The sequence below is a fragment of the Carcharodon carcharias genome, chromosome 22 (genome assembly GCF_017639515.1).
Source record: "Carcharodon carcharias isolate sCarCar2 chromosome 22, sCarCar2.pri, whole genome shotgun sequence".
NCBI lineage: Eukaryota > Metazoa > Chordata > Chondrichthyes > Lamniformes > Lamnidae > Carcharodon > Carcharodon carcharias.
The window spans coordinates 52924417-52939357 of NC_054488.1; the positions used below are offsets into that span (position 1 = coordinate 52924417).

The window sequence follows — 14941 nt, forward strand, 5'->3', positions numbered from 1 at the left end:
ACCACTACACCATTGCCTCCCCCATTTGGTTATGGTACTGAACTAGCAATCTAGAGCTCATAGTCAGGATCTTTCAGATGACGGAGTTTCTTTTCCTGCCATCTGAGGATTTAACAGCAAACACATCCATGTCATCCTGGCTGCCCTGCAGCCATTTAACACTCCATCTAACATTAATTGGCTGAAGATGGGACTTTTCCCCCTCAGTCGGTAGGAAGTCCCACCTCAGACAGCTGACGGGCCATCAGACAGTGCCAGAAGCTGCAGTGGACAGGACTGGGACTGCAAGCAGTCCCCAGAGTCTAAGTCCTGGGAGTCCAGGACCAGGTAAGTTTTGGGAGTCTCAGGGCGGGAAGGGGAGGCGAGGCCCTAGTGGGTGGGCAGAGGGGGGGTTAGGGATGTTGGTGGAGAGGCCAGAGAGGGAGGAAGCGCACTGGGGGGGCCAGACCTTTTGAGGGGGGTTAAAAGTAGGTGGAGGTGCCCCCTTCCCGCCGGAGTCCTGAACAGGATCGCTTTTCAGGCTTCCTCCCTACACCTGAACTCCCCCCTACATCCTGAAATCGCCCTTAAATAGTCATTAATTAGTCATTTAAGGGCATCATTTGGGGCAAGGGGTTGAGGGGCTGGCCTTGGCTTCACCTGTCCCACCTTAAAATTGCAGAGAGATTGGGGCGGGCAGTAGTCCATCTGGAGAATTTTACAGATACCCCCCCACCCCATGCCTACAAACCTGCCACTGGGGAAACATAAAATTCTGCCCCATAGGTTCAAATCCCTCCATTATAAATTTGAGTCTGCTGCAGGAAACTACTAGAGTCCACTGGTGTCAGTCGCTTCGCAAAGTGATCTGTTTTTATTTTTAAAGTGTAAGTCCACTTCCACTGCTCCATATCTGCTAGTGTGACAATAGGACTGGAGAAACAATTAAAGTGCCTAGTAATCTGGACTAGCTCTTTGTTTCGTCCACCTGCAGACTCCTTTAATCTCCAGTTTGTAGCTGAACTGATTTAACACTGAGAGTTGTCACTCAAGTCAGTTTGAAAGCTGATTATTGTTTCCCCACAGCAAGTAAAACATTCAGAACACCGAGTACGATGAAAGGCATCTGTTCAACTTCTGTTTGCTTGGCATTACAGAAATAAAGAATATGTACACACTAGTCCACTTGAAGGGAATTTTAACATTGAAAGATAGATTCGCAATGCTACCTCCCCTGCTAATGGTAGAGAGCTTAGTATTCTCTCACAGCCTTTCTGCTGCTTTCACTGCCTGATGTCTACGTTGATTTTTACAAAGCCTTGCTTCAGGCACCAGAAGAGATCAAAGAAATGTTTCAACTGCAAGGTGAAGGATGTCTCCTGAAATATCTGTGCAAAATAACGACTAATTTTATTATTTTTATTTGTTCATGGGATCTGGACATCTTTGACAAGGTCAGCATTTATTGCCCACCTTTAATTGCCTGAGTGTCACCTACATATAGATGGCGCTGTCTGGGGAAACTGCCCATTCAGGTAAGCTCCTGTCCAATACATATAATTGAAATCACTTATGTCCAAGTCCTCAAAGAAAAAAAGTGGCACAGGATCCCAAACTTGGTTTACAGAAGGAAGCCTGTCTTATCTGGATATGACCAAAACCATATAGTTGACTTTCAAATGACTGAGGTTTGGATAATAAGTGCAGCCTTGCCCACATAATCCTGAGAAGAATTTACAAATCTCATTTGTGGAAACACCAGGATCAAAAGATAACAACAATCAGAAGATTAACTGTTTGTAAATTGCAACATGTATCCAGCATGGTTCACAGTTCTGTTGAAGGGTCATGAGGACTCGAAACGTCAACTCTTTTCTTCTCCGCCGACGCTGCCATACCTGCTGAGTTTTTCCAGGTAATTCTGTTTTTGTTATAATTCACAATACACACCTTTAGTTAATTCTTTGATATGAGCTTCTATAACTGCGTCCTTGTCCATCCGGTGTGACCAGCAACTCGGAGAATACTGCTTTTCAAGTTCCTGCAGTAAATATAAATGTTAGCATCCCACATCTAACCCCACATCTCAGTTTAGCAAAAACAAGTGTAACCTTAAACTCTTTTCACCTGATTTGAATTATCAGACCCAAGTACCAAATAAATTTGGTTTCTTGTAACCTGCAATAATCTGATTGACATTCAGAGTTAATTTCATCTGTATAAAGCACATCACCTGTGCAGTTGTGCCTCAGTTATAGAATATCACTTTTAGAATGAAAAATAAAATAACCAACATTAGAAAGTTGGCACAGAATTGTGGAATATAAGGGTAGATTCCATGACTTGGGGGTCCCAGCACGGAGCTTTGGATGTCATGAGCGCTTATTGTGTTTCAATATGATTCAAACCTGGGCTTCAGTAGGGATAAGGGATCATGTAGGTGACCTTTCTGCATCCATAACATCACCTTATGTCTCATGAAACATGATTGGATGCTACTAGGCCACAATTTCTGGGCAGATCAAACTGTTATGTCTCGAGGTAAGGGAGGTTTTCTGGGCTTTTCAGAAACCTCTTTAAACCTCATTCTTTACAATTCTTCTTACTGAGGAAATACACCTATGATATTAGGGATGGTGTAATTCTAGGAAGGTGGCTAGCCCACCTATTTGTCACTGCAGGAGTACAGTCAGTGGCCATCTTGAAGAGGTCATCTTGTTCATTCTCCCATATTGTGGACAATATCTTTGACTGGTCAACTGGCTAATGGCACAACAAAAGGGTCACTTAACCATTGCCCACAATCATTTCTGGAGCACTGAGCATATTGCTGACTCCAGCCACTTGAGGGGGCAGTGGAATAGCTGGTGGTCCAGGCACAAGTCTGCCTCCAGAGGTCTGAAACACTTTCACAATGTAAACATTGGTACAATGCCAAGTGTACTTGGATTGCTGATATGCCATGCTATTTTAATCACGCAAATACTGCTCAACTCTACATAGAGCAAGTTGGATCTCAGATTTCTTGTTTTAAATTTAACTTTTGTTTACTAAGTCTGATCGTTTCTTATTTGGAGTAAAGAACTAGGAGTTCTAAACACACAGCCATGGATGTTGGGACTCAGATCTGTGCCCACATTCCATAAAATTCAGATTTAATTACACATGGCACCATGATAAAATCTTCTCCCCTTCTTAGGCAGTCCCTTGAGACCAAGGATGACTTTCTCCCACACCGGGGTTGTGGGTCCTGTGGTGACTAAAATAGAGTTAAAATAGATAAAATAGAGCTATGAAGAAACCTGAGATACTGCTCCTGAAAAAGTGACACCTCAATGAAATTCTAATTCAGTGTAACATGTACAGCTCCCTGAATAGAAAAACAATGTTGAGATCTTGTTTGTAACATACTCTTCACTGGGATGCTTATCTCCTGGTTTCCAAACATACTGAGAGGGCTCTCTGAATTGCCCATTCAGAGCACACAGTATGTATTATTTATTGATCAGGCATGGAAGAGATGAGGGTAGATTAAAAAACTAAACGTGTTCACTTACTTCTTTATTCATTTCCTTCCAAGAGCTCATTCTGCCAATGATTTAAGTTACTCTAAGAAACCTGGAGCCTGGCTTGGAATCAGCATTGGCATTCTATCAATTGAAAGAACAACGATGAACTGACTAACAATTGCCAGCATTTTAATGCATTGTAACAATTATTTACATATGCGTTTTGTACAGTCTATGGCATTGATTCAACTGCTTGTCTGTCCTGGACTATTCCACTGCTTAGAACATGTTTTAACACTGCATTAATATCACAATTACTAATAATATTGCAGCAAAGATTAAGATAGTTTTCCAGCTTGTCCTGAGGCATGTTAGAAGATTGTGCAAATTCCTTCACTTTGTTAAACAAGCAAGAAAAAGGGAAGCTCTACAAGCTCCTTAAATTATAACCCATGGGACTTTAAAATGAAGTTAGCTGGGGTTATTCAAAGTTGTTACCTCAATTAGGCATCTTAATTTTGCTGTTGTGTAAGAGTGTGATATCATATGCAGACATTTCTCAATGTGAAAGCCAAGACCAATAGTTCATAATCCCACTAGACTAAAAATGAAAGGGAGGTAAATCTTAATAAAGTAAAATTTGAGTTAATACCTGTGCCCAGGCTATGCTTCAAATTCTTCTTAGCTTTCCTAACCCTGCCCGAACATCCACATTGGAGGTGGAGGCAGCGTGCTGACAGTGATGCCCTGTCTGTGATGACTTTGGCAGGTGTCCTCTGGAGGGCCAAGGCTCAGAGGGCCCCGGCCTGCTTTTGTGTACCTGCTGAGTGGCAGTGGCACCCTCCTCAGCCTGTGGAGCTGGAGCTGCTGGGGTCACGTGAAGAGGGGACTCGGATGGGTCAGAGACTCCTGGAGCCACCTGGATGGATGACCCAGGATGTGCACCTGCTGATCCTCCTCCCTATGGGTGCCCGAGAGCCCCAGGCTGACTCCTCGTGGAGACTCCACCAGAAGCTGGAGTGAGATCAAGTTGTCCGGCACCCCTCTTGCGTACACACTGTTGGAGGCCAACTATGGCATCAGCAATGGAGTTGAGCCCACGCAGCAGTGCAGGACCAATGCTGGACCACCTCCATGGCAGCCGCCACCCTGCCAGTGTTGACCTTGGTTGGCATGCCGGTGCTATCACCTCAGACTGAAAGCGGACGGACTCCCCCATCGCGCCTTCCAATCTGTGGAGTGCAGAGGACATCCCTTCCTTATGTTCTTGAGCTTGCCTTTGCAGATCAGCAACTGTGACATGATTGAATCCAGAGGCTCGTCATCTGACTCGGACTCAGCAAATTTCTGGCCTCCAGCAGTCCTCCCAGTGCCAGTGACCCAGGGAGTCCCTGCCGCCGCCTGCTGTGGATCAGATAGTGTCGTGCTCACCAGATTGTAATCCCAAGGCTACTCTAAAGCTAGGCTCCTCAGGTGTGTGGCTCTGCGTTGGTGGAGGGTTTGGGTGAGTGGTGTGATGGGACTTCAAGGAGGATGCCTTCAGATTCCTCTGCAGAGGTTTCTTTGGGGCTTGATTGGAGGCCCTGGGTCATGCACTCCGTCAGCTGTTTCCCCAGATGTGCCTGCAGAAGCAAGGGGAGACAGTTAGTGCATGGCAGTTACCTGTGAAATAGGACATATGACTCACAGCATGGTTGGCTGATGAATGGTGCACTGCTGGACCCTCACTTGGTAGAACAAGTGAGGCCAACCTCACCATCATCACAGGACTGGTCCAGATCGTCGCCAGCCAGTTCATGAGGACATTGATTTCAGGCATTCCTCCACTGGTCTGTGACCTCTCCCTGTTATTGTGTGCCCGCTTGTCCTGCATGAATAGAGATGGAGGGAGTGTAAGCTGGATGCCTGCCAGGCCAGATGGTAAGTATGCCTGGCATGTGTGAGTGGTGAGTGGTCCAATGGACAGGATGAGGACAATGACGGTGAGTATGAGAGGGTGAATGGTGATGTCCCTTGAACCTGCAGTGAGTCAGGGCCCTGTGGATATGTGATGGATTTGTGAGTTGAGAGTGATGAGACGAGTGACTTACCCTGGTGGAACAGAAAAGATCATTCATCTTCTTGTGGCACTGGCTGGCTATCCTCTTTTGAAGGGCGTTGGTGTTGACCACCATTGCCACCGCCTCCCAATCCTGGTTAGTCACGCCGCTGCCCATCCCATCCCCCAGAGTGGGGTATGGGACATACCAGCAGGACTCCACGGCATCCAAAAGGCATTCCAGTGATGCGGCGCTGAACCTGGGGGCTGTAGTCTTTTTTGCCTTTTATGGTCATCTTCCCGACAGCAGTTGTGGGCCTGAAGCACTGAGACATGTGTGCATGGCTGGACTTTAAATATGGCATCCGGCGTGATGAAGCAATGAGGTGATGGCGAGTGGGCTTATGAGAGACCGCCCGCCATGGAAACAGTGCATAATTAAATGGCAGGTTTGGGACAATATGGCAAGAAAACCAGCCACCACGGCCAGCAGGCAAACCATTGTTTTACCCACCCGCTGCAGCACTTAGTGCAAATCTGGGGCGATTCCAATCAAATTTATTAACACACACACACACACACACACACACACACACACACACACACAAAGATTGGGTACAGAGGAAGATAAAAATGATACTTACATAATTGGCTCAGTTCAGTCTTTCTACGGTTTAGTGCAGGCCTGATATGTTTTGAAGCTGGGGTGTTGTGTTGTCTGAAGTGAAGGTTTTGAGGTTGCAGAGTTGTCTCTGTAGCTGTAATGGCTGCCACTGTCGAATTGCTGGAGGTTGTTTTCACAGGTAGCTTAGAAAATAGAATCAGGTAGTGAGGAGAGAGGAGTATTTTTATTTCACTTTCAAGGAACTGTGGTGTGACCCTTTTTTGGGCTGGATTACAGCAGTTCGATAGCTACGCTTGTTTGTCTCTCTCTCCCTGTGTTGAAGCCCTTGTCTGCTTCTCTGACAACGTCCTCAACAATGCTGATTCGTGTTCCAAATAAGAAAACTGAGTTAGCCCGGCCCCAGGGCCTACCTTAGCTGTTGTCTGTTTGAGGCCCTATTGAATTCCAAATGTCCTTTGTGAATCCTCTTGAGGTAAACATAGTTTGGTCCACATCCGGGTGGTAAGGGTCGAATCCACAAGAGAAGTCACGTGACCACCAAAATCAATTTTGTTTCAAGGTTTTTTTTCAATCAGTCTAAAGTTTTTAAAGATAACATTAAGATACAGTATCTTAAAATTTCAAAGTCCTTAACACTATCATGAAAACACTGTCATGGCACTAGGTTCAAAAATCTGAAGCACCCCTACTTCTAATTTTAACAGATTGGCTGAGTAGGGGAGTATGATTACCTTCCCTCGTGAGGCATGTATACAAATATGTGGTTGAATCCCTCAACTCTTAACAGATTTTCCCATTGAACAGCTGCCAGCTGGGTTTCCCAGGACTCAGGAAACCCAGCACATTGCAAGGTGGTGGGAGAGGCAAGCTCCAACAGCACTGCTGCAGGATCAGGAGGGGCAGGAGATCCTCACCCCAGTATCTTCGTATATAGGTTATCGGTGGTTGGTGGGATGCATATTTCAGGTTACTATCAGATCATCCATGATCTTATTAAATGGTGGAGCAGGCTCAGGGGGCTGAATGGCCAACTCTTGCCAATTGTTCGTATGTATATTATGTATCCTCCTGTGATTATACCCATGTCCACTATCACCGTCCCTGATACCCCTGAACCACTACCTCCCTCTCCCATTTGCTTTTTTTCCCACTCCAACCCACAATCTGCTCCAGACCTGCCTCTCCCCCACCCCCCTGCAACCTCTCCCTCCCTCCCCTCCGCTCCCCAGCCATGGCTTTCCAACAGAGGCCTTCCCACCTGACAGCCAGCCTATCTCTCAGTCTGGCTGTCTGCTGGCCGGAACTGCAGAAAAATATCCACACGGATATTTCACACGTTAAATTCGGCAGGACTTTCACGTCACCCACTTTTCCGGGGTTCCCAGCTGTTACAAGCCACTGCCACCTCCACCCCTTCACCCAACTGCATCCCCTCCGACCTGACTTATTCTGGGCTTCCCGCTGGTGTTTATCTCTGTCTTAGCAAAACGATAACAGGATTTCAAAGCAGCATCAACTCTTGGTACTCACCAACATCAAACAGCCACTTAAACTAAAACTGTCTCTCGAATTGTGCAGAAGAAACTATAAGTGCAAGCATTAACATTGCTTTTACCAGTGCACTGTGCTGGGCTGTTTGGATTTTGTAACTCAAATTCTGTCGAGCAGCAGAATGTTTGGCAACGTTTCCCTGAAGCTGTTCAAAGCCACGTGCTGTGGTAACAGAATGTTAGGGCTAACCAACAGCTATTACTACCCTGTGCAGACAACTTATAGAGAAGCCATGCCCCAGTAAACTTTCACTGCACTGACACCAAAGCATGAAGCACTGAATCCATTTAACATTATTCACTGAAGCAAATATGGGGCACCTTGCAAAAGCTGGTCTGCCTTGCTCCTATCTCATCAGCCTGAAAATTTATCGATGCAGCTCTTTTTCCTTTTAATCCTCTCTAGTTTATGAGAAGTCTCCTGGGCCACTGTAATGACTTGATGGAGTGGACAGCTTTCAACATGAAACAGAAAAAAAATTATTACAAACAGCTTTTCAGAAGATACATGCTCAATCAGGACTCTCATCAGTAAACCCCACTCTCCAAGATTGCCCGCACTTAGGGCTCATTGGTCAGAGCCTCCAAAAACATCATGCAACCCCTGGTAGACAAAAGGAAAGGCAATACCTTCAGTTACTACATTTCCTCCCTCTTCAGTTTTTTACAGTTTACATTTACAGGGAAATGTTAATATCCAATAACATATACATGTATAAAACTTCAGGTAACTGAAGATTAAGTCTCTGAGGTGCTCTCCTTATATGACTAGAGTCACGTAGCTCTACCACTTGAGGTTCCTCCACAGGATGATCAGGAACTGAATCATGAGACATCATTAGAAAGCGGTAGTTCTGGGTTTGGCAATGCTACAGAGATATCGGGAATGTCTATTCTAGGTCAATGTGTCACCTCAGGAATTGTTGGTTTAATGTTAATCACAGGCTGAATAGTTGGTTGTTGGAATGTCTCTCTATCATGAATATGGTCCACCTGCTTACGACCGATTCTATCTTCCATTTGCACTTGGAAAGATAAGGGATTAGTCTCTGAGACAATGGTTCCAGGAACCGAATAAAATCACTTCCGAAATTTTGCATAAATACCATGCCACCTACACTGAATGTGCGAGTTTTGCTGTGAATATCGTGATTTCAATTTTTGATTACTCTGATTGCTCTCCACCTCCCCCTCTAAATTTGGAAACACCAGACTTAACCTTGTACATAGGTGACGCTTCATCAATAATTCAGGTGGCATTGGACCCATAGTCGAATGTGGCATTGTACAATAACTGACAAGAAAGTGGGAAAGTCGTGTTTCTAGAGTACCTTCTCGTAACCTCTTCATTCCAGATTTGAAAGTTTGCACAGCTCTCTTGGCTAAACCATTTGATGAGGGATGGTAAGGGGCTGTTTTAATATGTCTGATTCCACTCAGATTCATGAATCTCTGAAACTCTGTACTGGTAAAGGCTGGTAGGAGCCGTGTTAGCATGTAGAATGGAAAATGGATTAGAAAGGCCCATTGGCTATATCTCGAGAACCCTCTCCACAGCTGAGAAGGATTATTCCCATCTAGAAAAGGAAGATTTATCAATGTATTTGGAGTGAAGAAATTCCACCAGTATCTGCATGGATGACACTGCACCATTGTGTCGGACCATAAACCATTAATGGATTTATTCAGTGAGAATAATGCCGTTCCACAATAGCATCAGCGAGAATGCAAGGTTGGGCTTTGATATTATCTGCGTATGAGTATACTTTTAGGTATCGTTCTGGCTTACATATTGCAAATGTGAATGGACTCAGTCATCTTCTGTTACCAGGTAGCATTGTACATGTTCCTATCCTATCAGAAATGACGAGTTCCGGAAGGCCATGTTGGCTAAAACAGTGATGCAGCTTCTCGATAGTTGCGCTCAATGTTGGTGATTTGACTTTGTGTACCTCCTCCCATTTAGAATGTGCATCTACGATCAACAAAAGCAAGGTACCTAAGAATGGTCCTAAGTAATTAATATGTAGTCTAACCCAGGGTTGACCAGGCCACTTCCATGAATTCAGGGGAACTGAAACAGGCAACTTCCGTTGTTACTGACACTGGAGACAGTGCTTGACCATGCTTTCAATGTCACTGTCAATCCTGGCCATCAGACATAGCTTCACGCAAGCATTTTCATCTTTGACATGCCTGGATGGGCACTGTGAAGCTCTGCCAAGAGTGGTTCTCTTCCTTGTGATGGGATGCCAACTCTTGATCCCTGCAACTAAATTCCATCTTGACAACTTAAGTCTGTTTTTCTGGCATGGAATGGCCTCAACTCTTCAGATACAGGCCAATTTGACCATACTTGCAAAACAAGGCCCCTGGCTTCCACAATAGTGGATCTCTGTCCATCCAATTTCTAATTTGTTTTGCACACACAGTTGAAGAATCCAAGAAATTCAGTAACAGCACTACTTCTTGTGGCACTGGAACATGTACAATGCTACCTAGTAACAGAAGATGACTGAATGCATTCACATTTGCAATATGTAAGCCAGAACGGTACATAAAAGTATACTCATATGCAGATAATATCAAAGCTCAACCTTGCATTCTTGCTGATGCTATTGGTGGAACGGCCTTATTCTCACTGAATAAATCCATTAATGGTTTGTGGTATGACACAATGGTGCAATGTCATCCAAGCAGGTACTGGTGGAATTTCTTCACTCCAAATACATTGATAAATCTTCCTTTTCTAGCTGGGAATAATCCTTCTCAGCCGTGGAGAGGGTTCTCGAGATATAGCCAGTGGGCCTTTCTAATCCATTTTCCATTCTACATGCTAACACGGCTCCTACACCATAAGGATCTGCATCACATGTTAATACCAACTCTTTTGATGGGCTGTAGTGTACCAATAAACATGACGAATGCAACAGTTTCTTTACTTTCATAGAGGCTTCTTCCTCTTGTGAACTCCATGGCCAATGGTGATTTTTTTTTTTAAACAACAAGTGTAAAGGTGCCAACACAGTTGATAAGTTAGGCAAGAAGCGGCTGTAGTAGTTGATCATACCCAGGAAGGACTTGAGTTTGGTTACATTGGATGGTGAGGGTGCATCTTTTATTGCCTGAACTTTCTCTTCTACCAGATGCAAACCCATGGTGTCCACCCTGTGACTCAGGTAAGTAACTTCTGGCACTTGAAACATGCATTTTTCCTTCTTTAATCACATGCTGGCTTCCATGAACCTTCTTAGCACCTCCTCGAGTTTGGCCAAGTGTTTGGTCTCGGTTGACCCTGTTACCTGAACTTCATCTATCTAAGCTACCACTCAGGGAAGTCCTTGCAAAAAACTCTATTGTTCTTTGGAAGTTAGCACCTGCAGACAATACTCCAAAGGGTAGGTGAGTGTACTGATAAAGACCCTTGTGTGCGTCAATAATCACATATTCCCTCCACCTGCTATCCAGTTCTAATTGTTGGTAGGCATGTCTTATATCCAATTTTGTGTAAGATTTGCCTTCAGCCAGCTTTGCATTTAAGTTGGCTATCTTTGGAATGGGATACTTATCTATTTTTGCTGCCTTATTACAGTCAATTTATAATCCCCACAAATGCGTATAGTTTGATCAGGCTTAACCATGGGAACTATGGGTGCTGGCCACCCTGAGAATTGGACAGGTTGGATGATGCCCAGCTTTTCCAACTGGCACAGTTCTGCATTCACCTTCCCCTTCAATGCATAAGGCACAGGTCTGACCTTAAAGAAATGTGGTGTCGCCTGAGGATCCACATATATTTTTGCTTGCAAGCCTTTTAACTTCCCTAATTCATCCCAAAATACACTGTCATATTTGCAGTTCATGAAGCCCCCTGTTTTCAGGTGAAATATCTCAGTCAAGTCTAGCTTGATTTTCTGTAACCAGTCTCAGCCTAGAATACTAGGTCCTTCTTCTTTCACTAATATCACTGGCATCTGGACTGTCTATAAGAAACTGGGACTGTGACAATGCCCTTTACCTGAATAGATTCTCCAGTGTATATCTTTAATTCAGCGGTTGTTCATTCCAGGTTTAGTGGCTGGGTACCTTCATTAAGGTATTCGAAATTGTGCTCTCCCACCACTGTAGTTGAGGCTCCTGTATCCACCTCCATTATTAGTGGCTTCCCATTAACTAGGATTGTGACAGTGATATGTTCGGTTTTTACAGTGGTTACATTGTACAGGGAATAAATCTCAGTATCAGCAGCTTCAGGTTTTGTTGTATTTTTTAATTCAGTCACGGTGGTTTGCTGCTTTACGAACTGTTTTGTCTTTGCCCTGCATTGCCTTACCACCTGACCTTTCTTATGGCAGTAATGGCTCTTCAGTTGTGAACTCTGGAAAAGATTTGGGAAAGACCTGGATCTAGATCTTCAGTCAGGCTTGGCTTCAAATTCTTGGACTTCTCTGGACATCAAGAATACGTGCTGTATTTTCACAGTGGGGGCAGAAAGCAGAAGTCAGGACCATTTTGGGGTCCCAATCCACTTCCAGGGGCAAGCAGATTATACTTAGGCAGGGGCAAGCTCTTAATTGGATTGGAATCAGGCAGTTAGAGGCTGGGGGGCCTGGAGCAGAGGTGAGACAGATGAGGTGTGGGTCTGATTTAAACTCTCCACGTCTGCCATTACTGTGGCTGCTATGTGAATCTTGAGGAGGCAAGCAGAAGAGTTCCTGTGAGCCTTGGTGTGGTTGGAGTGATGTGGATGGGGAGCTGGAGACCTGGTACTGGGCAGTACAACCCCTCCCGCCCCCTTCTATGTTCCCAGATAATGGCCTCAGGTGATGTTTGAGGCCGTGAAGGAGAAGAGGGTGGTCCTCTTCCTGGAGGGTGACGGGAAGAGGCCACCCACCCAGACTAAACAGGTCTAGGTTGAGATAGCTGCCACTCTCAGTGCTGGAAGTGTGATCAGAAGAATGTGGATTCAGTGCTGTAAAAGGTTTAATGACATTGTATACTCTGGCAAGATGACTGCAATCCCCCAACCTTCAGGGCAGGCCTCTGGGTATTCACTTTCCAGCAGACACACCAGGGCTCATGCTGCTCCAAAAAATGGGAGGGATGTGTGCCCAGGGCACTTCCCCAACCCTCAGAATGTCTCAGAGCCATAGTATTGCTGAGGACCTGTCAGTGCTGAGCCATGCAGCTTCAACTGGATAGAGGCAGATGCCATTGGCCACAGAGGACAATGGTGCCTTATCTCTTTTGTCCCACAGAAAAAATGGGGCATAAGGCCCAGGAAAGAGCGACAGGCCATGGGGTACCATACTACAAGAAGATATTGCTAAGGTAAGACCAAGTGATGAAGGTAGCCAGGATCCCAGATGAGGTGGAAATTGTCCCTAGCAGGATGGGAACTCATGGTGCAGGTGATGATTGCAGAGAAAGAAGTGCTCAGTAAGAAAGGTACGGTGAATGCCACCCTATTCAGTAGCCATCACTAACTCTATTTCCATCTCTGTCACAACACCAGACTCCATGCCTACCTCAGCTCATCCGCTGCTGAAACCCTCATTCCTGCCTTTGTAACCTCTCGACTCAACTACTACAACACATTCCTGGCTGGTCTCCCACGTTTTACCCTCCATAAACTTGAAGTCATCCAAAACTCTGCCACCCTCCTCCTTACAAACACCAGTCTCATTTCTCTATCACCCCAATTGTTTGGTGACCTAAACTGACTAAGTCGAGGAACACCTCAATTTTTAAATTCTCGTCCTTGTTTTCAAGTCCCTCCATGATCTCACCCCTCCTTGTCTCTGTAACCTCCCTCCAGCCCCATAACCCTTCGCGATATCTGGGCTCCTCTAATCCTGGCCTCTTGAGCATCCTCGATTTTAATCTCTCCACCATTGGCAGCCATGTCTTCTGTTGCCGAGGCCCCAAGTTCTATCCCTCCCTCTCGGTTTCCTTCTTTCGGACTCTCTTTGACCAAACGTTTGGCCATGTCCTAAAATCTCCTTATGCGGCCAAGTTTCTAATTTTGCTTTATAACACTCTGTGAAGTGCATTTGGTCTACATTATGTTAATGGCGCTATATAAATCTAAGTTGTTGTTTAGACAAGGGAATGTTATTAATTAATGTCTTAAGTTTTTTTTTACGATTTGGGTTTCATTTGCTATGCCCCTCCAATAAGAGGATATTTTCGATTAGTCTCCTTACTGTTTTTCAATTAAAAGTGTAAATCAGTAGACTTCCGGTCAGGAGTGAACACTGCAGGGACTGGTGTACCTAAAATAATATTATTTAATTTGAGGAATTTTCTTTGTACCTTATGCTTCAGTTGCCCTGGTATGTTACTTATATTTCGGGAGGTCCTGTTTCTTATTCTTATTCTTATATTCATTATATCTTTTTTTTATTTGGTTGTACACTTTTGTTTGCTGACACTCAGTATTTGCAAGTATCAGTGAAGTGGGTCTTCTGATTGGATACAGTTAATTGTTACTCCCACTAGCTGACGCAACTTTGGCGCGAAAAGTGACGTTTTTTTTTAACTGTTACTTTCGAGTTCAGCTTTTTGTCTCCCTCCTTTATTTCTGTAGAGAGGGGAACCTATTTATTCATTTTCCTCCGATCTTTGACCCTATTTGTACAAGTTTTGTTTTGTATTTGTGTCGCTATTTATATTTTTATTTTCCAAATACAATGAATACATACACCCAGGAAAGCTCACTCTCATCTCCCCGCAAAGTGAAGGGTCAGATTCAGGTAAGAGAAAAAAAAAATACTATTTTTTACCCTTTTAGACTAATCAAATACATTTTTTTTAAAGATAAGAGGAATCTCCCAGCGCTGATATCCAGCTGTGTAGTGAGTATTTGAAAACGTTTTTCAATCAAAGCAAATGAATGTATGGCAAGGATACAGAAAACGACCCTTTTTTAAAAAACTTAATGTAGGTTTCATTATTTCGACAGTAAATTTGATTTTGATCCCACTTCTCGGCTGCGTCACCCAAATATTCCGCCTAAACGTTGATGTTTCTTTTTGCAATCTTTCAGATCATCTTCGGACCAATGTTCTCGGGGAAAAGGTAACAGATTTAACATTCTATTTACCCCCCCTCTCTTTTTTTATTTTCAGAAAGAAAGTTTCTGTCTGGTTGACGTGATGTGAATTTGCCGGTAAAATCACTTGGCGCGAACTCTCCTTCCGCTCAGCTCTATTCCCCAGGCTACAGGAGTTCTGTATTA

The 14941-nt window shown here is 44.4% G+C and overlaps 2 protein-coding genes across 2 annotated transcripts in view; one reads left to right on the forward strand and one right to left on the reverse strand.

Moving 5' to 3' along the window:
* afmid (arylformamidase) overlaps positions 1-3566 on the reverse strand; it is a 32933-nt gene extending 29367 nt beyond the window's left edge. Inside the window, exons 1-2 of the mRNA XM_041217403.1 lie at positions 3537-3566; positions 1930-2020 (exon numbers count right to left, since the gene is read on the reverse strand). Coding sequence (XP_041073337.1) covers positions 1930-2020; positions 3537-3566 — 121 coding nt within the window. The remainder of the gene's footprint in view (positions 1-1929; positions 2021-3536) is intronic.
* Positions 3567-14233: 10667 nt separating this feature from the next.
* tk1 (thymidine kinase 1, soluble) overlaps positions 14234-14941 on the forward strand; it is a 33028-nt gene continuing 32320 nt past the window's right edge. Inside the window, exons 1-2 of the mRNA XM_041216613.1 lie at positions 14234-14456; positions 14750-14781. Coding sequence (XP_041072547.1) covers positions 14394-14456; positions 14750-14781 — 95 coding nt within the window. The 5' untranslated portion in view covers positions 14234-14393. The remainder of the gene's footprint in view (positions 14457-14749; positions 14782-14941) is intronic.